At 41.4% G+C, this 26,712-nt stretch overlaps 1 protein-coding gene across 2 annotated transcripts in view; it reads left to right on the top strand.

The window, feature by feature from the left end:
- Window positions 1-26,712, top strand: part of Mybpc1 (myosin binding protein C1) — an 83,763-nt gene that overhangs the window by 30,222 nt on the left and 26,829 nt on the right. For both annotated transcript variants that reach the window (XM_060377875.1, XM_060377874.1), the window contains exons 4-16: window positions 1,737-1,850; window positions 3,516-3,664; window positions 4,656-4,773; window positions 6,771-6,822; window positions 8,871-8,927; window positions 15,455-15,621; window positions 16,714-16,846; window positions 18,645-18,769; window positions 19,617-19,722; window positions 20,900-21,066; window positions 22,637-22,799; window positions 24,409-24,515; window positions 24,839-24,972. In XM_060377875.1, coding sequence (XP_060233858.1) covers window positions 1,737-1,850; window positions 3,516-3,664; window positions 4,656-4,773; window positions 6,771-6,822; window positions 8,871-8,927; window positions 15,455-15,621; window positions 16,714-16,846; window positions 18,645-18,769; window positions 19,617-19,722; window positions 20,900-21,066; window positions 22,637-22,799; window positions 24,409-24,515; window positions 24,839-24,972 — 1,592 coding nt within the window. The remainder of the gene's footprint in view (window positions 1-1,736; window positions 1,851-3,515; window positions 3,665-4,655; window positions 4,774-6,770; window positions 6,823-8,870; window positions 8,928-15,454; window positions 15,622-16,713; window positions 16,847-18,644; window positions 18,770-19,616; window positions 19,723-20,899; window positions 21,067-22,636; window positions 22,800-24,408; window positions 24,516-24,838; window positions 24,973-26,712) is intronic.

Genomic DNA, 26,712 nt, shown 5'->3' with positions numbered 1-26,712 from the left:
TAAACTGCTCTTAGTGAGGGCGGATTGCTAACAGAGTCCTTCATAATTGAGACTCTACTGATTTTCCACTCTGCCAACTCGTAGTTTTCTCCCTCCATAACAAAGAGAGACAGGGTTTAGAAGTGCCCCAAGAAGGTTGCAGTCACCCCCACGTTCCTAGTTCCTACACTCTCCTGCATTCTCCAAATCATGCTTTCCTTTCAGGTTTGGGTAGTCGGGCCCTGGAGAGAAAAGACTCAGGTGAGCATCTGGGCAAGGCAACTGGACCCTGAGCTTGTCCAAGCACTAATGACCATTTCCCGAGGCTGTACTGATTCTAATCCTTGTTTTACTCAGTCTGTAGTGTTACAGCAACCTTTCATTACACTTTCCCCAGATAAGAATACTAATGTATTGAGAAACAATTAATTTTGCATGATACAATGCACACATTCAAGAATCCGGCCACATAACGCCACAGATGTGTTAGTTATAATATCATTTTCGTTAAACAGTTAGCAAATAAACAGAGATCAGTCTCCACTGCTGGGATGTGGCGAGTTATAATTCACGTCTGTGTATAACTGCAAATATAATTGTTTAAGCCATTTCCTGTCAGCTGCCTCTGCAATTCTAAAGCTATTGATCATTCATTCATTCATTCATTCACTCATTCAGTGACTTTGTCTAGTGAGCCTAAACAGTCCCGTCACTGGATGCTTAAGGACCAGTTAGTGGCATAGACACTGCTCGTACAGCCACGAACGAACAAGAATGATTCCTGTGCTCACATCCTCTACACTCACCCCTCACTGTTAGTATTTACGTCACAGGCACAACACATAACTTTCACGCTAACTCAGGAATTAAGAATGTGTAATCAAGGGGCCACTTGGCTTAACTTCATCATGGGTAGGATCCTTAGCACTGAGCATGACTGACCCATGAAAACTAAAATGATTAAATGTGCACTTCCCTTTTTCCTCCCTGTCATCAAGTGCGGACATCGGACTCTGCTCTTGGCTGAGCGAGGGGGCGACCACAGTCTCCTGCCACCTTCCCCACTCCCTCCCTGGAGTTACCTGCTGGTTGGCGTCAACCCTGCTTCTCCTTGCAGACTAGAAAACACAAAATAAGCTTCTTTTTCAGCTTGCCTCTCTTTATTTTTCTGTTTTGGTTTGTTCTTGTATTTTTCTTCCTTGCAGGACCACCCTGCTGTTCTGTACGTCTGAACCTGCAGGTCATGAACCTGTAACTTACTTACCTCTGTGTATAATTTCCCACTGAGCACAGCAAGGAAGCTAGAAGTAAGAAGCCAGGTTTGGCTCTCTGACCTACACTGAGCAGTTGACTCCAAAGTGACCCACCTCTTTAGGTCCTCCTGACCCTGTTGTAGAGATTTAGCCGTAGAGTCAGTCCTCTGGAAAGACACTGAGATTGCTGTGTGGCTCTCATGGCCACTGCTTAGATAACAGGGAACAGGCAGAACACCAAAGACAGAGCAGCTTCCCCGGCAAGCTTCGCTATTCCAGGAAGTAGAGAACGTTCCTTTGTCTGGCCTCAGAAGGGCCATTCCTGTCAGAATGAGAGCCTGTCCCTTCTGCTGGTGGTCGGTGGGGGCAAGGGAATGCTGGCATTTTGATCTAGGTTTATTAAGCAAGAGCAAGAATCAGTGTGGAGGAGAAGAGCATTCACAGGTAAGTCAGCCTGAGGAGAACCTGGCCTGAAATGATCTGCTACCTCCTTTCTGCTTCCAGAATGGTCTCTTGGTGAATCGCCTGCTGGTGGGGAGGAGCAGGACAAGCAGAATGCCAACTCTCAGCTGTCCACCCTGTTTGTTGAAAAACCTCAAACAGGATCAGTGAAAGTCGGTGAGTATTGGCCCTGAATCCTCGTTTCCACCTATCACAAAGATAAACCATCTTAGAATGAGATTTTCAGTAACCACAAAAACACTCCTCATACCCATGTTGGTCCAAATATTTTCATTATCCCCTGGAGGTCTTGCAACCCTTTACTCCACTGACCCTCCCCAATTCCCTAATCCTAATCTTTTTTCCTATGGATTTACCTGCCCTGCTTATTTTATACAAATGGAATAATTATGTAACATGTTTCCTGTTACATTCATTTGATTAGCATAACGTTTCTAAGGTCCACTCCTGTTATAGTATCGGTATTCCCTTTATGACTGAGTCTATTATAGCCTATTGTACAGGAATATACACCATGCATTTTATAACCCCAAAAGATGGATGATAGTTATGTTAGTAGTTGTTAGCACATAGGAGTCCAATTTGATTGAGTCTAAAATATTGGTTATGTTTTTTGCTAGTAGCGCAGACCATTTGGCCACGTTACCCTTCAATTTCTCCTCGTGTGAGATGAGAACGAGTGACGAGCCTGCCTGAGGAGCTCAGAAGCTGGTGTCTGCTGTCACTATGACAGGACTCACCCGCTAAGATGCCCAGGGTGCCCACAACTCCCTACATGTGCGAGATGCACTGTGTAATGTGACTCAGGGGCAGCTGGCCAGACAGATGGCACAGATCTGGAAATAATTTATCAAAAAATGTTCATTACATAACATACTACCTGGTTGTGCTGGCGACAAGTACCATGAGAATCCACTTAAGTTATAGTCTAAAGACAAGAACAGACAAGAGGAGTTAACCAAAAAGAAAAGCACAAAAGCCACATGCCAAGAAGGAAAGAAACAGAGTGCTGAGAGAGGAAACAAGGTAGGAGCTTCTGGATTTTAATTTAGCAAATTCTTACAATCAGAATCAGACATGGATACCAACCAGATACGGTACAAATGAGCATATAACTAACCATATCCCCGAGTTTCTTCTTTCAGGCCTAGTGTTGGTTCCTCGTATGTTCTTGTAAGAAACCGAGACACCAGGCTAGTGGGCAGGCTGCTTCTGAAGTCCCCAGGGCCTCAGCAGTGAGTGCGTGAGCACTTCAAGTCGCTTCCACGAGATTGGCTTAACTCAGTCATAACCCTGTAATTGCAGGCATCCCATCACTTTAAATAATAAACACATGTGTTTCTTTTTTGTTTCTTTAATTCCACATAAATGTAAATTTACATATAGAGATTTCCTTCAACCAATTTCTTTATTGCTTCTTTTCTGATTCAAAATTTCCAAATGGGCTAGGGATGTGGCTCAGTGGTAGAACACTTCTCTAGCATGCACAAGGCCCCAAGGTTCAATTCTCAGTGTTATATGTATATGTATGTCTTCTATTATTTTATATAATAAACTATATATAAAATATATCTAATTAAAAATAAAGAGACATACATGCATACAGTCATACACACATACCTACATAGAAACTTCTAAAGCAGATCAAATGGATTTCCTAAGACTTCAAGGATACTTACTTCAAAGCAGGGCTGATCCACTATTCCACTGTGAAAATGTAAGCCCTGCTCTATACAGTCCAGAGCTGCATCAACATCAGCTGAAAGCAAGATAAACTGCAGCTTCTAAATCCCAGATGAAATCCTTTGTGCTTTTTTCTAGGTGCAAACATCACCTTTATAGCCAAAGTGAAGGCTGAGGATCTTCTTAGAAAACCCACTGTCAAATGGTTCAAGGGGAAATGGATGGATCTGGCCAGCAAAGCTGGGAAGCACCTGCAGCTGAAGGAGACCTTCGAGAGGCAAACTCGGGTAAGGTCCTGAGCCCCTGAGCCCCTGGCTCTTCTCTTCTGTGGAGTAAGAGCTATTTCAGGCTACTGCATGGTTCCCCCCACTCCCGCCCCCGTCCAGGGAGTGTGTTTTCATTTACTCCTATAACTAACAAAGTAACATCAAAGAAAAGATCCCATCCAAGTCCAGCTTAGTGAACCAATGAATCCATTGCGGTTATTTCTAAAAGCATGCATAACGTGTCAGCTAAAGCAGCATAAAACACACACACAGGAGCTACATCATGATAAGCCTCACCCCGACACAGGCATGATTCATGAGAGCTGCTTCACCCAAGCCTTCCATGCAACTTCTCGACAGTAGCCTCACTGTAGGCTGTCCTCCTCCTCAGGAATTGTCCCCTGCTGTGTGACCACAGGGAGGGGCCTTGCCAGCCTTATGGGTTTTACAAGCCTTGTGCGGCTCCCTATTCTCTCCACAATGGAATGTTAAGAAGGCCCCATCTTGTGAGTGGCTTGTGGTGGTTATTCACACAACTCTGATTCAAACTGGCAAGAGTCTCACAGAGATCTGCCTGCCTCTGCCTTGAGGGCGCTGGGATTAAAGGCACGCACCACCACTGGTCTACAGAGTGAGTTCAAGGACAGCCAAGGCTACCCAGAGAAATCCTATCTCAAAAAAACCAACCAAATAAACAAACACACACACACACACAAAACCAAAAATGGCAAAGCTCAAGTCCAACCCCAAGGAAATAGCTACAACAAAGTTTAGTTTCGAGAGATTTCAGCCCCTCAGGATCATCATTCTTGTATCTACGTTTCTTTGGTAACTCTCTTGCTGTGTCTAAAAACTACGGGTCACACTCATCCTTCTAGACTGAGACTCGGGCTGGATAGACATCCTGTCCTGTCTTTACACTAATACTGAGAACCTGTTGAGTGATTGAACGCTAAGCCTCTCTTTGCCATCAAGGTCGGTCGGCAGCATGTGCGGATGTTTTCTGTTGCAGATATACACATTCGAGATGCAGATCATCAAGGCCAAAGAGAACTATGCAGGCAATTACAGGTGTGAGGTCACCTACAAGGATAAATTTGACAGCTGCTCATTTGACCTTGAAGTGCATGGTAAGACAGTCGGCTTGCCTGGATTAATGTGACTTTTTACAAGGTGGAAAGGGATGAAGAAAAAAAATTATGCTATCAGATTTGGGTTTACATTATTTAATTTGCACTTAAGGTTGTGTTTTCTGCTTGTGGTGGATATAGTAAGCCTGATGAATACTGGGTTTTTGTTGTTGTTTTATTTGGTTTGGTTTGGTTTGGTTTGGTTTTAGTTTTTGCAGACAGGGTTTCTCTGTGTAACTTTGGCTGTCCTGGAACTTACTCTGTAGACCAGGCTGATCTCAAACTCACAGAGATCTGCCTGCCTCTGCCTCCCGAGTGCTGGGATTAAAGGTGTGCTCTACCACCTCAAGTTTTTCTAATGATTTTATCTGTTGCATGGGCCCCTTTTCCACTGAGGTTTGGGAATAACTCTATACAAGGATGTCAGGCTGCTATGACAAAAGGGAGATATTCTCTCACAGTAACTAATGTCACGTAACAAATTCTTGACCTGTGTGTTCTGTGTACTGCCCAAAGAAAACACAATAAGGATAAATGCTAGGGTACACTGATGTTGGAGGAAAACTCCACTTTTATAAGTAGAAAATTAACTTGGCATCAACAGCTACAAACTTAAGATGACTTCATCCAGGTATGATATAGCCACAAAAAGGAAACGAAACCAGTATTGTTTTAAATGGAATTCAATACATGGGATTGAGCTTTAGGAAGCAATGCTTTTCTATGCAACTTACTGCTTGTTCCACATTTGGGGTGATGTCATTAGTTACCTGAACTGCACTTCAACTTGGATCCCTCTGGAGCAGAGTCACCAGGTTATGAAGGCTCCAGAAACCACACCCTATCCTACTTGAGTGTGTGGGTAAAGGGAGTCAGTAGTATTTCAATACAGAGAGTAGAAGGGCAGCCACACAGAAGGAAAAACATCCCTTCCCTGCACTCAAACAGTACGTAGGCAGATTAGAAAGTATGAGGAGGTGAGCTTTGTGATCACATTAGGCAGATTAGAAAGTATGAGGAGGTGAACTTTGTGATCACATTAGGTTAAGCTCTTCCAGAAAAATGTGTAGACAAGCTAGGTGTGGACTATGCCTTGGCCACTCAGGAGGGAGAGTCAGAAAGACTACTGCAAGTTTGAGGCCAGCCAATTTCTAGAGTAAGCTCTAGACCAGATAGAGCTGTGTAATAAAATTCTGTCGAGAGAGAGATATAGATAGATATTTAGAGAGAATAAAAGAAAAAAGGAAGAAAGGGAGAGAGGGAGACAAGCAAGGAAGAAAAAAGGAAGGATGGAAGGGAGGGAGGGAGGAAGAAAGGAAGGGAAGAAAAAAGGAAAGAAGGAAGAAAGGGAAGGAGGGAGGTAGAAGAGAAGGAAAGAAGGAAAAGAGGGATGAAGGAAAAAAGAAGGGAAGGAGGGAGGGAAAGATGGACAGAGGAAAAAAAGAGGGAAGGAAGAAAGGAAGGAAGGAAAGGATGAAAGGAGGGAGGGAAAGAGGAAGAAAAGAAAAAAAGGAAAGCAGAAAGGAAGGAAGAGAAGCCATGCTGATAGTCTGGAAAGGGCATGAAGCTTTCATTCTCAGAGATGTCAAATGTCAAGCAGATCCAGAGTGGTCATGGGTCCCTTCACTGTAAGAACTTCTGGTGCCCAACCGAGCAGCACCACCCCAGCCTGGCATGTGTAAGTCTCCTGGGGAACCTTTGCAGAACTCTGTTTGGACTTCCCTCCATGACCTAGTAGATTTGAATCAATCAAGTCAATGGGTTTTAAACGTTCTTTATGAAGTCTCCGGACAGGCAGGTAGGATGAAAGTTTGCCTCCAAAGACTCTGTTGGTTCTACATTTAGAGGACAAGAGATGATAGTGTCTCAGGAGCTCAGCTACCCACTTTCCTCTGGTGCTCTTCCATCTGGAGAAATCTCTACAGTCCATGATAGACCTGAATACAAAGTTGCCTTCTTAATTGTCACTCATTGTATTATTTCCTTTCTTTCCACAGAATCTACTGGAACTACTCCAAACATTGACATCAGATCTGCCTTCAAGAGAAGGTAATTTGATAGTGGGAATACAGACAAGCTTTTGTATAACATAGGGTTGGAAGATTTCCCCTCCATGCTCCGTATTCCAAAAGGGCACAGTCCAGTTCACTGCAATCAAATGTATCACGCATTTAAAAGTTGCTATTCTCAAAAAAGTCATGAGCTTAGTGCCCAATCAACCTTATACCAAGAATTTCTTCGAGAATTCTTGTTAGAGTGGAGCCTCCATTTCTGTAGGTCTCATGATTGTCTTATATTATCCATCTATTGAGCGGTGACTTCATCCTTCATTGCATCGTTTTCCGCCAAGTGGCCAAAGAGACACAGAGAGAATACACCACACAGCATCAGCAAAGTCACAGCTGTAAACTTTCGTTTCTATTTCTTTTCATCATGAATGGAGCTACTAAACCATGTGCCCCCACCCCAATTACAATTAAGTAGCCCCTTAATAAAGTTAATGCCATTTACAGTTGGCTTGTCCTAAATAAATAACCAAGGGATCCACTGGTGTTACAGACACTGAAGAAAGAAATAATTTAGATACCTATTTTATTTATTTTTGCAGCTACCAAGGTTGAAAAATCAGGGAGTTAAGAAAGAAAAGTGCTTTTTTTTTTTTTTTTTTTTTTTTTTTTTTTTTTGCTAGCCTCTGAGAAATGCAACTAGTGTCTTCTTGTTATGTTACCTTCTGTGCTTGGGGATGCTGTAATATACATTTTGAATGAGAACAGATATTTTGTTCCTATTAAGACTGACTCCATATACCATTTTGTTGAATAAGAAAAGTTGTCCTAGAGCATAAAATAGTGATCCCTTTATTATAAAGCAATGTTTTTGTGTGATTAAAAAGATAGATTTCCTGCCTAAAATGTCAAGAAATACCATGTTTAGTGGCCTTTGAAAAATATTAGATATTACTTGATATTTTTTTAACTTAGGAAAAAACCCTCAAACTTTAAAATCCCCTTACCACCTTCCCTCCCCCCCACCTCATGCTTAGCAATAAACCAATCTAAACATGCTCAAGGCACATGCAGGTATGTCTAAAGACAGGGAGACCCAAGCTACCATATTGTGCTTTGAAAGGCCTTTGACCACCTGCTTTCAGGAAATTTGGAAAACGTTTTAGTCAGCTTTGATTTCTTATGACTTACATGTTAGACACGTGTTTTTAAACCCACAGACTCTTTTCTTAGAAACTACAACTAACACCTGTAAAGAGCAGGAAACAAAATCTCCATTAAAAATTAAACATGTAAGTAAATTCACAGTGCCATTTAAATGTCAGCACCATGGCTTCCTCTTAGATGTCATAGAAAATCAAGACAGCGGCTGCATGTCTGATTTAAGATGCATTTCTCTATAGGGGACTCCTTACAGGGTCACTAAGAAATAGTTAACTAGCAACTCAAGAGAGAACCTTTTTTGAAAACTTTGTTTTAAAAGGTGCTAGCAAATGACCGTGCTGCAAAGGGCAGTCTCTCTAAAAGAAAGAAATGCACCTTCTGGAAAGCTTGGCAGTGAGCACCTCCATCGGTATGCCCTGTTGGCATCGCCTATCTGATTCGTGTGTTCACGGGCATACAGGTCACCTTTGGCAGAAGGCTGTGCCCTTAAATGTCTGACAGGCAACACTTTGTCCTTCAAGCTGGTCCCTGCCTTCCATGAATAACAGAGATCAGCAAAAGTCCTTTGCTTCTTACTCATGTTTCTTTCCAGAGCCCCCAACTTGCAAAAAACAAAGTACTTTGCGTGCTTAGCTTCATGCATTTGTGTTATCTGGCCTTAACACAAATCCAAGCAGCTTCATATATGCAATACCCACTGCGTATTCTGCAACCATACAGTGACACAAGCTGCTGATGTCTCCTTTTGCACAAGTACATGCTCCAACAACGTACAATGTCACTTGTGTGAAAAGAAATGGTTTGTGTTGAGTTAGCCCTTGTGTGCCAGTACAAAATTGCATATACATTCTGTGTAGAGTGTTCATTCAGAGGAAGCTCATCTGTGTGTCCGAGTTAAACCCTTTGCTTTTCTTTTGTTAACGACAGTGGAGAAGGTCAAGAGGATGCAGGGGAGCTTGACTTTAGTGGTCTCCTGAAACGTAGGTGAGAACCCAGTGATGGCGCAAGGCACTGTGGCCTGGAACTTGTAGACCTGCCCAGAGAAGCCAAATTTAAGCTGAACGCTTTTCAAAAAAAAAAAAAAAAAGTCATTTCTTAATATGTGTTTTGCTTATGGAACATAACAATTGACTAAAAAAGAGAGAGCAACAAGTGCACACTAATTTGGTGACGCTGACGCCTCCTAAACTTTCTACTTACATTGTTCTATGAGTTTTCAGTGTGTTTTCCTAGTTGGGGTGAGGAAATTTGATAACTGAGACATAGGGCTTAAATACCTAGAAAGAGCCAAGACCGCACATCTCTCTTCTGTGATTGGGTGAATGTGGCTTTTTTCTACCTTTGATTTTTGATGCTTGACTGAAAATGTCAATTACACATTTTTTTTGTAGTGGTCTTTGCAATGGGTAGATTCACTTTGGTATATTTTTTATGACTCAAATTAAGACACTGATTTGAAGATATGATGATATTTCATAAAACAGTAACTAGGTGACATTTTTAAAAAACATTTTATTATGACACAGTTGACCATAAGAGATACTTTTATTACAGAGGTGTTTAAAATGCCATCCGTGAGATGCATGTTTTAGGAGTAATGAAGTATAGCAGTAAACAGAAATAAACATCTATCACTCATACTTCTTTGACAGTATCGTATCCTGTAATTGAACATATAGGACAGTCACATGGATATTCAGTGCATAACCATGCTATAAATTTTCTGTACATACATGTACACATATGAAATCATAGAATAGACTGTTACATAAGTGTTGTATGCAGCTATAAGACATTTTCTATAGCAAAAGAAAAACAAAAAGAAAGTGTTATTTGTAGAGACTATATTTTATCTAACAAATTTGTGAATAAACAGTTATCCTGTTAGTCTTAATAATTATAAATTTGACATCAGTTTTCATTTAACTTTTCAGATTTATTTTAAAAACATTTTCACTCTTCTTTGTGATAGTAAAGGAACATTATTAGTATAAATGCCCTTCAAAAACTGTAAATTCTTGAAAGAAAACATGCTTGTGTTCATAGTCTCAGTTTTGTTGGATGGCTTTTTTCAAGTTAATGGAATGAAGGGTTCCATCATAGTCTCCAACATTACGGTTAAAAAACAGAAATATCAATCAGTGTGATTTATTAATGAGTGGTAAATATTTGTGAATACACATGGCAATAACAACACATCTTCTTGATACCTCAATCATTAGTTTAAGCACTATTAATTAATTTCCAAAGTTCATTTAAAGCAACAGTATGTCAAGTGTCCTTATGTGAGCCTCATTCTCAGGTGAGAAACCAAGGTTTGGAGACACTGAGCCTCGTACACACTGGAACACGGAAGGCAGAGACCCAAACCCAAGTTTCTCTTCTTTTTCTTTCTGGGTCAGTGCTGCCCCTGTGGCTCCATGTTAGAAACAGAACTCTGAGTCTGCCCTAGGAACTAACATTACCATTTATAGTGACTGGCACAGGGAGCTTTTCTTCCCAGGGCACGTGACTCAACCAGAAAATACCAGCTGCTTTCCCTGTAGAAAACAAAGCTAGATGAGGTCCAGGAAAAAAAAAGCAGTATCTCATCCATAGAAAAGAATAAATAAATATTTGCAGGATAACAAGACAGACTCAAATCAACACTGAGAGGTAAATGATGGTAGTAGAATGAAAATAAATATTACTAGTATCTATCACCCTTTCTTGACAGTGTGGAATTTCATTATGTGATCTATGAGGTGTATTTTCCACATACATATATGTGAAACATAAAAACTAATAGAATTGTAAAGTTTAAATTAAATATAAGACCTAGATCAGGGTAGGTAGCAGAAACACTCTCTCTGGAAAGATGAAACATTTTCTTTTAATGCATCTGTCTTCTTATAAAGATCGCACACACACACATATACTCACACTCATACATGAATGCACTCACACACATGCATGCACACAGAACACATAGGCAAACACACACACACACACACATGCACAAAAGCACGCACACACGAGCACAATCAGTAAATTTAGTGCCATGTTCCGAATGTAAAAGGAAATGGAAATGAAAAATAACAGGCTGTTTCTACCAACAATTTGCCCTGGGAAGAAATAGGAATCTAATTACATGGCCCAAATGACTAAGGGGGAAAACATCTTAGGACAAAGGGTAATGACTATGTCTTCAGTTCTCATTTCCTTTACAACCCTTCATTAAGGCTTAGGGTCATTGGGTTGTTGACATAAGACTGTGTCCATTTAATATCGTGTACTAACTCACCATTATAACCTAGAAGGGTGTGTTTCCTACTAAAGTGTGGCTGCATGTGTTCTCATCATGGTAATGACACATGGTTACCTTTCTGGTTCTTCGGAAGGGTGCGGCAAAGGCTCTATTGGAATGAATGTTAGAGCCAGCATCTGTGTAGCAAGAGTTCCCCCTGTGCATAGCAAACCATTTCTGTCAACCTGCACCAGATGAAGCAAGACAAATCTTGGGCTTTCATTATGGGATGAGACCTTTATACATACTTAGAAGTGTTAGTCTACATAAAATTTCTATAAATGTTTTGTGGTTTGCTGAGACCATCAATTTATAGAAATTTTGGATGTAGATAAAAATCCGACGAACCCTATACAGGTCTATCCCAGTGATGCAAAGGAATTGAAAATCTGGGTTTCTCTCCTCACTGTCCTTCAGTTAACCACACAGACAGTGTCATGAGTAGTCCCCGTGATAAGTAAAGATAGAGTCCAGGTTTGAGGACTGCTGCAAAGGACAGCTTTGACCTCATATCTCGGTGTGGAATAAATGTTTGTGTTTAAAATTGGGGGTACAATAAAGCGATAGAAAAAGAAGAGGAAAAGAGGCCATTGATTCTTGCATACAAAGTGTGATAAGGAACACGGTGGAAAAAGGCATGCCCTCACACTTCAAGGCGAGATGTGAGGATGGCTGAGTCTACTCTAGGAAAAGGTGAGCATTTTTACTGCTTCCTCTGTCAACATTCACCTCATGAACCCAGTGTGTCTTGTTTCATTGTGTCTCTTGTAGCTATTTAAATTATAATAAATATTGGCTCAGGTGCAGCTTAGTTGGTAGAGTGTTTTCCTGGCATGTATAAGGCCGTGGGTTTTACTGTCAAGACCACATACATCCCAGCAGTCAGGGTGGCAGAAGCAGATGGTTCTCTGTGAGTTCAAGGCCAGCCTGGTCTACAAAGTGAGTCCAAGACAGCCAGGGCTACACAGAGAAACCCTGTCTTGAAAAAAAAAAAAAAAAAAGAAGTTAAAGGTCATCCTTGGCTACATGATAAAGCCAAGGTTAGCCTGGGCTGTGTGAGCCATCTCAAAAGCAAACAGAAAACAAAAATCATAAAGATTTTGATATCTTTACATCTTCCCATCAAACATAATGACATATGTAAGTTAAAATATGTATGACAGTTCTTCTTGATTAAAATAACAGATGTAGAAAATTCTCCAGATTTAATATAAACTAAGTATGAAATAATTCTAAAGTTTGGGTGGATATATTTAGTCTCAAATGTGCTGAAAAGCTTTAGTAGGTTAAGGAGATGCCTCACCAAAAATATACACACGTGTACTTATATACACATTTTAACAGCAATGAAAATACTTTAAAACTTTGTTTTTATTAATGTTTATTAATTTTGTTTTTATAAAATTTTGTCTGTGTAAGTTAATGCCAAGTGTGTGTGTGTGGCCATGAAAGCCAAACGGGAGTGTTGGGTCCCCTGGGGCTGGAATCATAAACTTCTATAAGCTATCCCACACGGGTGCTGAGAACTGAGCTCAGGTCCTCTGGAAGGGCAGTCTTCATGACCAGCCATCTTTACAGCCCCCAGTAAGAGATGAATTTACAGCTGTAAGAGATGAATTTAAAATGAAGACTGCTTTCAGTCTGCAGAGTCGGTGAATCTGGCAAATTATTAGCAATGTTCCAAATTAAGGATAATTTCAATTTCTGTATGTGAACACAGAGCATATTTTCATTTCAAGGAAATGAAAAACATACTTGTTTTTTGTTTTTGTTTTATGTGTGTGTGTGTGTGTGTGTGTTTGAGACACAGTCTCACTGTGTAGCCTGAGTGACCAGATATTTGCTTTGTAGGCCAGCAGTCTGGGCCTTAAATTCAGAGATCCATCTGCCTCTGCCCCGAGTGCTGGGGTTAAAGGTGTGTGTCACCATGCCCAGTTAGTGTCATGAGTTTTTCTTCAGACACATAGAATGTGTGTGTGGAGGGGGTACTCTGTGTGTATGTGTGAGCATGTGTGTGTGTGTGTGTGTTTCCCTGAGTGTATGGCTGCTTGCAGAAGCCAGAAGAGTGTATTAGATTGCTTGGGGCAGGGGTCACAGGCAGTTATGAGCATCTCAGGGTGGGTGCTGGGAGCCAGGCTTAGATCTATGCAATAGCAGTGTGTGCTCTTAGTTGCAGAGTGATCTCTCCAGCCCCTAGGCACATTTCCTTAATGGTGTTGGCTAGACATTGCCATTAAGATGGTGGGCCAAAGGCCTCTCATGTCCTTCCTCCCCATACATTAGCTTCATTTTCTACACTAGGTGCGAGGACACCACAATGTAAGATGGGACCTGGATCTTAAGGCAACTTCCCTGACCAGGTGCCCCAAGCTCTATGTTGCTGTTATATTTCCTCCAAAGGGAACATGTGAATTTAAATAAGAAATTCTAAACTAGCCATGATTACTGTGACAAAGCAGTGTAACCATTGTTTGTGTCACCATATTTTCACACTAATATCTACAATTTATTGACTAATTTCCCATAAAACCATATCCAAACCAGTCTTATTCACAGTAAGTAGTCACTGTAACTTCTTAAACTTACCTAATAAAAATAATCAATTAACCTTTAAATTATCAGGACTATTTGGCCAGTGAATAAAATCATTTTAAATTATGTCCTTCATTTATACTAAATTCATTCAATGAAAAATTCAATTCTGAGTTTTGATTTTTGAAATTCTGAGATTTTCAGTTTTGAAATAGGGTAGAAGCCAGGGGTGGTGGCACACACCTGTAATTCCAGCACTCCAGGAGGCAGACGCAGGCAGATCTCTGTGAGTTCAAGGCCAGCCTGATCTACAAAGTGAGTCCAGGACAGTCAAGACTACACAGAGAAACCCTGTCCCAAAAACAGAAAGAGAGAGAGAGAGAGAGAGAGAGAGAGAGAGAGAAAGAAAAAGAAAAAGAAAAAGAGGAGAGGGAGAGATATGTACTTTAACCTTTTTGTTGGGGCAAGGGACAGGATCTTACTATGTAGTCCTAGCTAGCAGCTAGCCTTAAACTCACTCTGTAGACCAGGCTGGCCTCACAGAGCTCTGCCTGCCTGCTCCTGAGGGCTGACAGAGATCAGAACCCTTCTAATGTGTTGTCATGTACTCCTCAACATGGTCTACACGTTCTCCAGCCAGTGATCAAGATCTGGGGTCATGTTACCCTGTTACTTGTTCATGAAATTTTAAACTATTTGCTTTCCAGTTTAGCATTAGTCTGTCTATATTCCAATCCCATTCTTGCTGTTAAAAAAATTTAAGATGGTATATTAAGATGAAGTACGACATTTTTTTGCCTCATTCTTTTTTTCCTACCAATTTAGAAAAGCAATTTTCTTTTTAAAATGCATCTTTAGTCACACTAATATGAAGAACAAATAAAAACCCTTTATGATGGTTCCAATTTTAATGTAAAATAATCCACATATTAATGCGAATGTTATTGGAAAAACCCAAAGGTTTGAAATACTGTCTAGATTATGTTTGCATCAATATATGTAGAAAGGGATTTTTTTTTCTACTCACAGGCCAATTTTAAATATTAATTGTTTTGTTTTGCTTTTTGAGACAGGGTTTCTCTGTGTAGCCCTGACACTCTGTAAGACCAGGCTGGTCTTGAACATGATCCTCCTGCCTCTGCCTCCTAAATGCTGGGATTAAAGGCCTATGCCACCACCACATGGATTAATTCTTTCTGTTTGTTTGTTTGAGACAGGGTTTTTCTGTGTGGCCTTGGCTCTCCTGGACTCACTTTAAAGACTAGGCTAGCTTTGAACTCACAGAGTGCTGGGATTACAGGCATGAGCCACTGCACCTGGTTTAAATCTTAATTCTTAATCCAAATTTCAAACTGAATCTACTACCCACATGTGGGGTGAGATTTTAAGTTTCTGAAAAATCTTACCTTCAATTAATTGCTCCTCAGCCTTTTGGCAAAGATCAAATGCGATCAGACTTTAAAATTGAAAGGAAAATAATGTCAGAATTTGTTCTGACATCTCTGCTCCTCCTGCAACTATGTTTTTAACTTGGAGAAGTGAAGTTCAAAGTGTATGTACTTGATCTTCCACTCAATGGAAGTTTCCCAAGAAATCAAGTCGACTCAGTTGGTGGCTCTAAGCAGAGCTCTTAGCCTCGCTGTTCTTTAGGGGACGGACAGTTTCTAACTTAGAGACCGTTCTTCTGGGCTAGGGAGGTGAAGCAGCAGGAGGAGGAGCCGGAGATAGACGTCTGGGAGCTGCTGAAAAATGCTAACCCCAACGAGTACGAGAAGATCGCTTTCCAGTACGGCATCACCGACCTGCGTGGCATGCTGAAGCGGCTCAAGCGCATGCGCAGGGTGGAGAAGAAGAGCGCAGGTGAGCAAGCTTAGGGCCATGGCATAGGCGGGTTTGCCACCTAGAGCCCTGTGGGTCTCAGGTGTTTCTCATCCAGTTCAGAGCGAGGCTTCACGGGCCTGCTGCTGTTCATGGTTCCTTTCATTCACTTTGGCTTCATGTGGAGTGGTCCTCTGGTTGGGTTGATCTCCACCTTTTGACTCCTGCTAAACATCTGGTCCGCACTTCTAAACGTCACCCTCAATTGGTTGAGAACTTGCTCTGGGGAAATCTAGAGGCCCTGTCTGCTATTTTGTTTGAACAACTCAGCCAGCCCCACCATCTCACAGCTCTACTTCGTGGTTCCAGAAGCAACCACAGAAGTGCTAGCCAGCTAACGGCCCCTTTGCCAGGCTGGGCTGTCTACTCGCTGAGTTCTGGATCCATGTCTTAGACAACCGGCGGGAAATCCAACGTTCAGTTTTAGCTTTTTAAAATGAGAGAAAGTGAGCATAAACCAGTGAGTTATTCTCACAGAGTTTGCTGCCAAATCTAACCACCGTAGTTGGATCCCACGAACCCACATGGTGGAAGTGAGAACAGATTCCCCAAAGTGATATTCTCATACCAACCCCCGACATGCATGCAGGCGCACAAGACAAATAAACGTAATTTAAAATTAATAGTAGTGCTATTTTCCTCTTATGCTTCTTTTAAGAGCACATGAGTGGCTGGAGTCACAGCTCAGAGGTTAAGAGCATTGTTTGCCCTTCCAGAGGACGTAAGTCCAGTTCCCAGCAACCACGTGGTGGCTTACAGCCATTACAACCATAATGGGATCTGATGCCCTCTTCTGTCATGCAGGCATACATGCAGATAGAGTGCTCATATGTATAAATAAATAAATCTGTTAATAAACACATGAATTCTCTTTAAATTTTGAACCATCTTACTGTAGACATACAAAATAACTCTGAAATAGAAGAGGTAACTGGGAAGGCTTCTGACTTTGTTCTTCCCTGAGACTTGTTCTTTTTTACTTGTTTTTAGATTTTCATGCACACATTAACTTTTTAAATTGGTAGCCTTTGTGCATGCGCTCTGTCATTTTTGTTTGTTTGTTTCTGTCTACAGCTTTTGCAAAAATTCTTGATCCTGCATATCAGGTTGATAAAGGAGGCAAAGTGAGATTTGTTGTGGAATTGGCAGACCCTAAACTGGAGGTGAAATGGTTTAAGAATGGTCAAGAAATTCGACCCAGCACAAAGTAAGTGGGTTTCAAAAGACTTGGTTAAAATATAAATAAACCGTAGTTTGACTAACTTATAGAGAATAAAATAATTTTAGGCATATGCCTTCCACTGTGTCATTATAATGTAAAATTGTATGGAGGGAGAGGGAGGGTTTAAGTCACCTTCTGTATGTTTTGGAATTCTGATTGTCATAGTGCTGTGTAAAAGAACCTCCTTTTCATGTTTCCTAGGGCTTCTTCAAGTGAGCCACAATTGTTTGTGACTCATTGTAAGAGAGACATTGTATGTCATTATCTCAAAGCATTGCCAAACTTCTCTCTATTCCCGATAATAAAACTTTGAAATGTTTGAAATATACATTTGATGCCAGATGAAAATCATGTCTCATAATTAGAAGGTTTGGGGTTGTTGTTGTTTCCCAAAATAACATGAGCAGTTTAGAGTGGTTGAAAGTCTTCTTCTTGGATGCTATTGGGAGTAGCCACAGCTTTGGATCTGCACAGAACTATTCCATGTTAAGATCATGTAATGTAGGCCTGAGCCTGGGCTTTATTACGTCTTGTTTCTCTTCCAAAAGAAGGAGCCAAACTAACCCCTGGTGTCTGGTGGGATTGCTCATCTCTTATGGAATTACCGCTGAGATCTTCCTCCATCCAGGAGATTTCCAGCTTCAGTACACTGTTTTAAGTTAATAACATGTACATTGACACAGGCTTTAAGCCCAGAAACCTGTCACTTCTAGAGTGCTGTGAAGTGGTTTCCAGCTTTCCCGTGGGCTCGTGCCTAACACAGTGACTGAAATGATAATATTTATACCTGGTACAAAAGCCTCTTGAAAACAACATGGATTCACCCAGACATGTTTTCCTTGACTACCTCTACTGAAAATGTTGATGTATTTTGTTCTTGAAGACCTCAGTTTGAGAGATTTCCACAATTTGTTTTTTTGCTCAACTATGAGAATATTCTCACATGCTCCTCCACAATCAGCGCATATAATTAGGGTATTTTCTCTTCTTGACTTCTAGTTTTCTCTTTCTAAATGTATTTTTTAAATGGGTTTGATTTGGTGTGTATTGGTGTTTTGCATGTATGTGTGTGTACAATTTGTGCCTATGAAGGCTAGAACTGAGTTGTAGATCCTTGTGCACTGCCGTGTGGTGTGGATTGCTGTGAATCGAGTACAGATCCTCTGGAAGAACAGCCAGTGCTCTTAACTGCTGAGCCATCTCTCCAGCCAGGAAAATTCTTTCTTAACAGAGCAACTGAGATACAGAAGGCCCAGTGCTTAAGCTCACTTAAGAGACTATATATCTGCTGCTGATCTTATCAGTTATTGCACAAGCATTTATTCAATCCAACAAAAATATTCTGTGTTCCTGGGCTAAACAATGAAGGGAACACGTCTAAATGAACAAGATGAGTAAGTTTCTGCCACTTTGGTAACATACATAATGAACGCATCGTCATTTGAAGGATGTACAAAGTGAAGCATCTAACAATCAACCGACTCTCTCTTCCAAAAGTCGGCTAAGGTTTTAACTATATGAGAATTTGTTTATATTTTCAATGGAAATGTATATGAAAGAAAAGAATAACAAGTTAAATAGTTTGTACAAATACACATATTTTCCATGTATCATAAAAATAAAAATGAGATTCTGTTGATATTGATTGGACATATTAAATATGTGGCATAAATAGAAGATCACAGCTCTGTCCTTGAATCTCCAGTATTAACATGTTATAAGCCAAATTCACTAATAAAGAAAAGCGAGCTCACCAACTCTGCCTCCCACCTGCTTAAAACAGATACATCTTTGAGCACAAAGGAAATGAGAGGATCATGTTTATTAATAACTGCTCACTGACAGATGACTCGGAGTACTACGTGACAGCTGGAGATGAGAAATGTTCTACCGAGCTCTTTGTAAGAGGTAAAAGACAAAATCTTGTCTTTCGTTATCAAGGGGCGAGGGCTTTCCTCCCAAGGGACACTGATCCAAACACAGGGCAAGGTAGCCACTTTAGCCCAGAGCAGGAGTTGTCCTCCAGAAACGTCTGGCTGGCCTGTTGGATTGGCTCAGGGTTGAGGCTCCATTGCGTGGCCTCCAGCATGAATCCTGCTTAGTCTTGAAGAAGAGAGAAGCTGAGGGGAGAGAAGAGCTGCTACAGAAACTCCCTCGTGGTTTTGACTTAGCCAAGCAGTGGTATGCAAGATGCATTGTTTTAGTTGTAGCTTCAGAAACCCAACAGATTTTAACGGGTAATCTGTATTTTGCCCACTTACCTAAACTGGGTCTCATGAAAGCAGCTTCATTAAGAGGAGGGCATGGTTCACTGGCATCAGAAGAGCAGCGCTTACGAAGACTGGTGAAACAGCTGGAGGAGTCAGGGAAAGCCAGGATAACCTTATTTTCTTTATGAAGCCCTCTGATTATAGACAGGTCTAGTCCCAATGCTTGGCAGAGGGTCAAAATTAAAACCTTCAAGCATCATACATTCTCCCTCATCCAATCCACTTCCTGCCTGTTACGTTACTTGAAGGCAGGATATTTGGCGTACATCTTATGTACTGGGAGGAACAGCTGGGAGGAACTGACCCAGCATTGTTAGCTATTTGTTTTGCCATGGACGGACATAGAGAATCTCATCTCCAATGTACACACCAAATCACTCACTGATGGTCCTTTTCCAGTGCTGGATTTTCCTCTGTAAACAAACTGGGGTTCAAGACACAGGCTTTGGATATTTAACGGTTTGGGTTTCCCTTTTTCCAACTAGAGCCTCCAATCATGGTGACTAAGCAGCTGGAAGACATGAACGCTTACTGTGGGGAGAGAGTGGAGATGGAAGTTGAGGTGTCTGAAGATGACGCCAATGTGAAATGGTAAACGCCTTTGCTGATGCCTGCCTGTCTCTAATAGACAAAGCATCTTCATAACTAATAGCGTGCAACATGGCAGTGGCGTCTACACATGAAAATGATCTCAACCTCTTTTGTATTAGCAGAGATGATAAGCAAAGCCATACTATGACCTGAAAAGCCAACTCTTAGAGATCTGTCTGTGCAGAGATGTAGGAAGGCTGGTGCTTACTAGTAAATGGACCACGCAGGTTGCCTAAGCCTCTTTGACTACAAATACCATGGATGTTCTTAAACTTTGTATCAGACCTTACTGGCAACTTACATGGAAAAACATAATGTAGCAATTTTCCATTTAAATCCTCATTGCTGCTGGGAATGTGCCCTCGTTCACAGCGCTTGTAGCATGTTCAAGGTCCCAGACTCCAGACTCATCACCCTAAGAATCAGTTTTCATCACATTTATTTTTTTCAGTTCCCTGGAAAAATATGGTCAGCGAAAATCACCAACTCCTTTCAAAGATTAAAAAGAGCCAGGGGATGTGGCTCAGGAGTGATGTGTAGTTAGCTTGTGCAAGGCCCTCAGCTTCATTGTTTGTACCATACAAATACACACACAACAACAAAACAAAACAAAAACAAATAAAAGATTGAGATGGTGGGGGCTGAAGAGCCTTTTATTATATGTTCCCTGAGAATTAGCTCAAAATTAAAAACTAGAAGATTTGAGATTGTAAACAGCTGTGCTGTTGAGAGGACTATAGCAAATTCCACAACAGGAATCATTAGTCACTAGCAAGGAACAGATTGTTAGTACTAATCTAGAACACAGAGAATGTAAAAATGTGCTATGAGACCAGAAGTGGGAATGAGAAGAGGAATTCATGTTCTTTTAATGTGATTTTGTGCACAATACTTGTTATTATACATAAATTGATGGATCTAGCGATGAACCTATTAATGAAGCTATGTTCTTTAACAAATCCTTCCTATGCGTCTGAGATCCAATAGGGACCTTAGGAGATGGTGGAATAAAACAATAAACTAACACTTATTTCCTGGAATTAAAACCTTTTGCTCTCAAAATCATATATAGATAATATATATATGATTTAGTTTGATATCTCCCATTACCCTCCCTTACTCCATTCTTCTTCCCACTGAACCTCTTCTTCCTCCCTTTAAATCCATGTTTGTCCAGGTTTAAGAATGGTGAAGAGATCTTTCCTGGTCCAAAGTCAAGATACAAAATTAAAGTTGAGGGCAAAAAGCACACCTTGATCATAGAAGGAGCAACAAAGGCAGACAGCGCCGAGTACTCGGTCATGACAACCGGGGGACAGTCGTCCGCCAAGCTAAGTGTTGACTGTAAGTCAGACCTCTCTGCACGGCTGCTAAATCAACTTACAAATAAGATTGTTTTAGGAAAGTCTCGGTCCTCTTGATCTTTTCCTCGTGGCAATTTGGAATGTGTAGCACTGGCTCTGCTCTAGCTGAGCATCACATCGGCTCTCGTGGAAAGGAGACAGCTACTTGATTTAAAGGTAGAGCCCCAGTGCCAGTGGGGAGAGAGGAGAGAATCCAATCACCTGCCAGAGAGTGACCCAGAAAGTTACAAGTGCCGGGCCGTAAAGGTAGACAGTGCCAAATGCTGATGCTGTTCGCATACTTATATCCTGCTATCTGATCACTGAATAAAGACTTAACACTTGGCCTGAAACTCATAATTGCATTTGGAGTGAGGAGAAAGTTGTTTAAACCTAGGGGCACCACCGAGAACTCTCAGTTAAAGAGCTCGTTTGCAGAGCACAGGCTTCCAAAGCGTCAGAGAACTAATGTTCCTGCCTGAATGGTCTCTTAAAATAGTGGTTTCTCAATAACAGTCCAGTCACAGCTGCCATGAAAACTAAAACAGCAGAGTGCCGTGCAGGCCTGACATCTTCCTGCTTCGCTCTTTTGTTGGTCCAGCTGCACTTCATACGGTCCCAGAGTCAAGGAGAAACAATAGCAATAAGCTCCTTGTGATTCAAGGAATTATGGTCACTTTAGTTTAATATCAAAATGTATGTTGACCACGGGCATGTTTTTATCTGGCATTTGTAGCCATTCAAAGTAACTGTGATCAGTTCAGCCTTCGTGTGATATATATGGATTTCTAAAAAATCATTCTGCTATACAAACTCATGCGAAAATGACCACAAGGTTAATGGAATAAATAAGATTTGGGGCATTACACTAAAAAAACCCTATGCTCAGTGATGTGTTAAAAGCAAAGTAAAGGCTGGAGACATGGTTCTGTGGTCAGGAGCACTGGCTGCTCTTGCAGAGGACCCAGGTTCAGTTGCCAGAGCCCACATGGTGGCTCACAACCATCTGTAGCTCCCATTCCAGCAGATTTGATACCCTCTTCTGGCCTTCATGGGCACCAGGCATACATGTGGTGTGTATACATACATACATACAAGTAAACACTCATACATATAAAACGAAAACAAATGTCTTTAAAAAAAATCAGACTTCATTCAAAGGAACAAAGAAATAGCGTCATAGTTTTCCTCCTGTTAAATTGTTTATAAATATGGCACTTTGCCTTGAAAGGGACCTGAGATTTACTTGTGGGCCTGGCGCTGGAATGTCTGGAGCTTTAAGGGAATCATGGGGTAGCATGAGAATTACCTGAAATCCGATGAACATTTGTAACCTTAGAGGAGAAAGGATGCGGCTCATATCTCACGGATGAACCACCATCCTGACAGGTATTTGAAGGATGGAACTTGTGTTATGCTTGGCTCTGCTCACTTATATCACCCACACTGGAACAAGTTGTCATCTTAAAAAAATGTATGTTACAGAAGAGCCGGCAGGACACTGTAAAACATCGCTGTGTTAGCTCGTCTGGAGTTTGGGTGTGGCTCCTTAATGATTTTTCTTTCTGTAGTGAGACCGCTGAAGATCACAACGCCTCTGACCGATCAGACTGTAAAACTTGGAAAAGAAGTGTGCTTGAAGTGCGAAATCTCAGAAAACGTGCCAGGAAAGTGGACAAAAAATGGCCTCCCTGTCCAGGAGAGTGACCGTCTGAAGGTTGTTCACAAAGGAAGGTGAGCAAGCCAAACGAGCCGGAGCTGTCAGTGAGGAATTAGCTGCCTTCACTTTCCTGTTCATATTGACTGAGTCATTGACTCTGGAGAGTAGGGAGATGGCCTATTTCTCATCTAGTAAACTGATTGCTTTGCTTACATCTGGCTTGAGACCCTCTACCTACACCTCATACTATTGTGTGTCATCCAAAACTTAACGACTGCACCACCTAAGCATGTGGTCAGAGGCTGACTAACTGCCTTAAGATCCTTATACCACAGGCTGGAGAGATGGTTCCATGGTTAAAAGCACTGGCTCCTCTTTCAAAGGATCAGAGTTCAATTCCCAGCACCCAATGATAGCTCACAACTCTCTTAGTTCTCGTTTCAAAGGATCTGATGCCCTCTTCTGACCTCCACAGGCACTGCATGCTCACAGAACACATCCACACTTGAAAGCAACACACCCATATACATACGATAAAAATAAGTAAATCTTAAAAAAAAAAAAAACTTGGACATCATAATTATTGTCAATCTTTAATAATAATAACTGTCACATGACCTTCCTTATACTTTTGTCTTCTTTTGGGAAAGCTTAGAATTTGCTTAGAACCCAGCAAAGATTTAAGGCAAGAAATTGACCCTTAGTTTATGGACTCTCACCAGATCATAAATGGATTTCTGGGGCTTGAAACATTTCTTTGAAATGTCGTATGTTTATAAAAATACACACATTCATATGTGCTTATGGCCTTCATATGTTGCTATGTGTGTGTCTATGTCAGTACGCATGGGTCTGGGGATTCAAACCAGGACCTCACGTGTGCTCGGTTAATGCTCTACTACGAAGATACAGCCTTGCCCCCAACTGCACACTTCTTTTTGAGACAGGGTTTCTCTGTGTGACAGTCCTGGCTGTCCTGGAACTCGGTTTACAGACCAGGATAGCCTTGAACTAACAGATACCTGCCTGCCTGCCTCTGCTCCTAAGTGCTGGAACTACAGGCATGCACCACCACACCCAGCTAGATGTATTTGTTTTTGGCTTTTTCAAGACAGGTTCTCTCTGTGTAGCCTAGGCTGTCCCAGAACTCTGTAAACCAGGCTGGCCTCAAACTCACAGAGATCTGCCTTCCTCTGACTCCTGATGCCTTCCTCTGAGTCCTGGGATTAAAGGCATGTGGCACCACCACCCAGCATTAAACTGCACACTTTTCACAATGGGAGGATCCACAGGCTCCATTCAGTCTTCAATGATTTATGGCCTATAAACTTAAGAACTATTACTCTTTGGTGTATATAGCCAAAGTCAGTGTTTTGCTTTGTAATTTATTATATATTTAAATGTAGCATTATTAAGATTCAATGCTTTGTTCTTTTTGGAGTTATAAGAAAAAGAACAATATACATAACAAGCAGGTTGTATTTGCAGAGATACTTTCATATACCCAAACCAGATCTGACTTGGGTCAGTAAATAGAATAACACCCCTCCCCCACTGCCTGTCCCTCTCTCTCTTCTATATGAAGTAAATGAATTAAATAAAGGACAGGTGTCTCTTCAATGTGGGTCATGCATAGTCTACACCCTTGCAAAGTATCACACCTAATTTTTTTTATTTCTTTAGAATCCACAAATTAGTCATAGCCAATGCTCTCATTGAAGATGAAGGTGAATATGTATTTACTCCAGACGCCTACAACGTTCCTATGTCTGCCAAAGTTCATGTCATTGGTGAGTAAGTCCGAGATAGTATTGTATGGCTGCCCACTTGTTTGCTTTCCTTGGACTGTGGTACATCAAAAGCCATGTGATTTAAAAGATACATCAATTGATATTATTCACTCACTATAAGTAGTTGATTTGTAAATATGACAAGAAGCAGCTTTATAGGGTGCCATGCACCAAATGCCATCATGACTCATTATATATACATGTATGTGTGAACACACAAACACACACATACATGTGCCAAGTTAAAATTGTTACCAATGTTTTTCATTAGCTGGAATACCGCATGGAAATTGTGTTGACAAAACCCATGTGGACTATTCCAGATCCTCCCAAGATCATCCTGGATGGCCTTGACGCTGACAACACTGTGACAGTGATTGCTGGAAGCAAGCTTCGTCTGGAGATTCCCGTCACAGGGGAACCACCTCCCAAAGCCATCTGGAGCAGAGCAGATAAGGTTTGCACACACATGCAGGCATGGGCATGTACCTGGCACAATCCCCCCTTGCCCTTGCCCCATGATTCAGCTGAAAGGAAACGGTAAAAACCAACGTGTGTGCTACAGCTAGTGTGGGGGTGCAGGCCTTTAATCCCAACACTGGAAACAAAGGCTGGACAGATTTCTTTGGGTTTGAAGTTAGCCTGGTCTACATAATGAGTTCCAGGACAGCTAGAGCTACTGTCCTGCCCAGTTCACGAACCCCAAAAGACCAGGAATAAACAGACTCCTCCGCTGTAAGTACATGAGGTTCTTTTTATTGTAAATTACAAGCTGCAGCTTGGGCCCACACCCGCCACCGCTGAAGCAGTGGGAGCTGAGCGCACCTTGGCCAAGGTGGTTGGGTGATATATAGATTCTGGTCCCTCCCAGCATGCCCAAGGCAGGGGCAATTCCTGCCTGGCAAGCATCTATTGGTCAAAATGCTACATTTTTAATCTACGGGCTATAGGAAGGTTCCCAGACCATAAAGACCTGCTGTCCCTCCCTACGGGGGGGGGGGGGGAACGAGCCGGTTTCCTAGCAACTGTATCTCTACTGCATGGGGAAAGAATGCAGTAAGGCGGTCCTTCCCCTCAGGGCATTACTGGACTTTTCCACCCACCTAGTTCAGGCCTTAATTAATAGCTGATTTTTAACCTTTTGGTCTCTCACTACAAAGTGAGACCCTGTATCAAAATGCACACACACACACACACGCATGCACACGCACATGCACACATGTATGCACGAACAAAAACAAAAAAAAACACAAAAAATACATTACAGATATAATTCCTCTGAAAAGAGAATGGGAGGTGATTTTCAAATAAATCTATTAATCATGTTTATTGTCATATTTCTAACCACCAGCTTATTTGGCCAAGCATGATTTTATGAGTTATGAACATGGTCCCAACTTATATTCCATAGATGGGGCGGGAAGGAAGAAAGGAGTAAACAGTGAATAAGGAAATAAATTAAGGAACAAAATCACTGTGCACAGTAAGAAATGCTGTGGAAATAAACAGGGTAGGGTGTCACATACCATAACAGTTCCCCTGAAGAGAGGACGTTGGGGTACACAAGGACAGCAAAGGCTACCTAAAAAGACTCTGCATCTAAAAGCCCAAATAATAATAAAGACAATGAAAAACAAACAAACAAATATAAAAACCCAAGAGCATGTAATAGCAAGTAGCCATACAGTCACTGAAGCCTCAGTGGCTGACGGCAAGGAACTCCATAATGAGTTCCGAAGGGAATCGGTGTCCTGGTGAAGGCCATGCGAGTGCCAAGGTCAAGGACAGAGAATGAGCTTACCGTGCGGGAGGCATAGGAAGCCACCTAACAGGTGTCCTTGTCGTATAATTTGTGATAGCAGGTTAGATAATACCACTGCAATAATCTTAGGGCAAATAATAAATAACATCATATAGCCCAATACTCTATTTTTTATTTACTACAACAGTTAAGAGCACTTGTTGCTCTTGCAAAGGACCCAGAAGTCCATTCTGAGCACCTACATAGCAGCAACACCCAGCTGTAACTTCAGCCCCAGGAGATCTGACTCCCACCTCTGACCGTCACGGGCACTGTAGACACATGGTACATAGACATGTATGCAGGCAAAACACCGTACACATAAAATAAAAATAAATAATCTTTTACAAAAATGGAAACTTATTAACTGGTGTGGAAAACGCTACATACTTCCTG

Source organism: Meriones unguiculatus, chromosome 2, assembly GCF_030254825.1.
Source record: "Meriones unguiculatus strain TT.TT164.6M chromosome 2, Bangor_MerUng_6.1, whole genome shotgun sequence".
NCBI lineage: Eukaryota > Metazoa > Chordata > Mammalia > Rodentia > Muridae > Meriones > Meriones unguiculatus.
The sequence above is the reverse complement of the archived record's forward strand: the minus strand, read 5'-3'. Positions and strand labels throughout refer to the sequence as shown.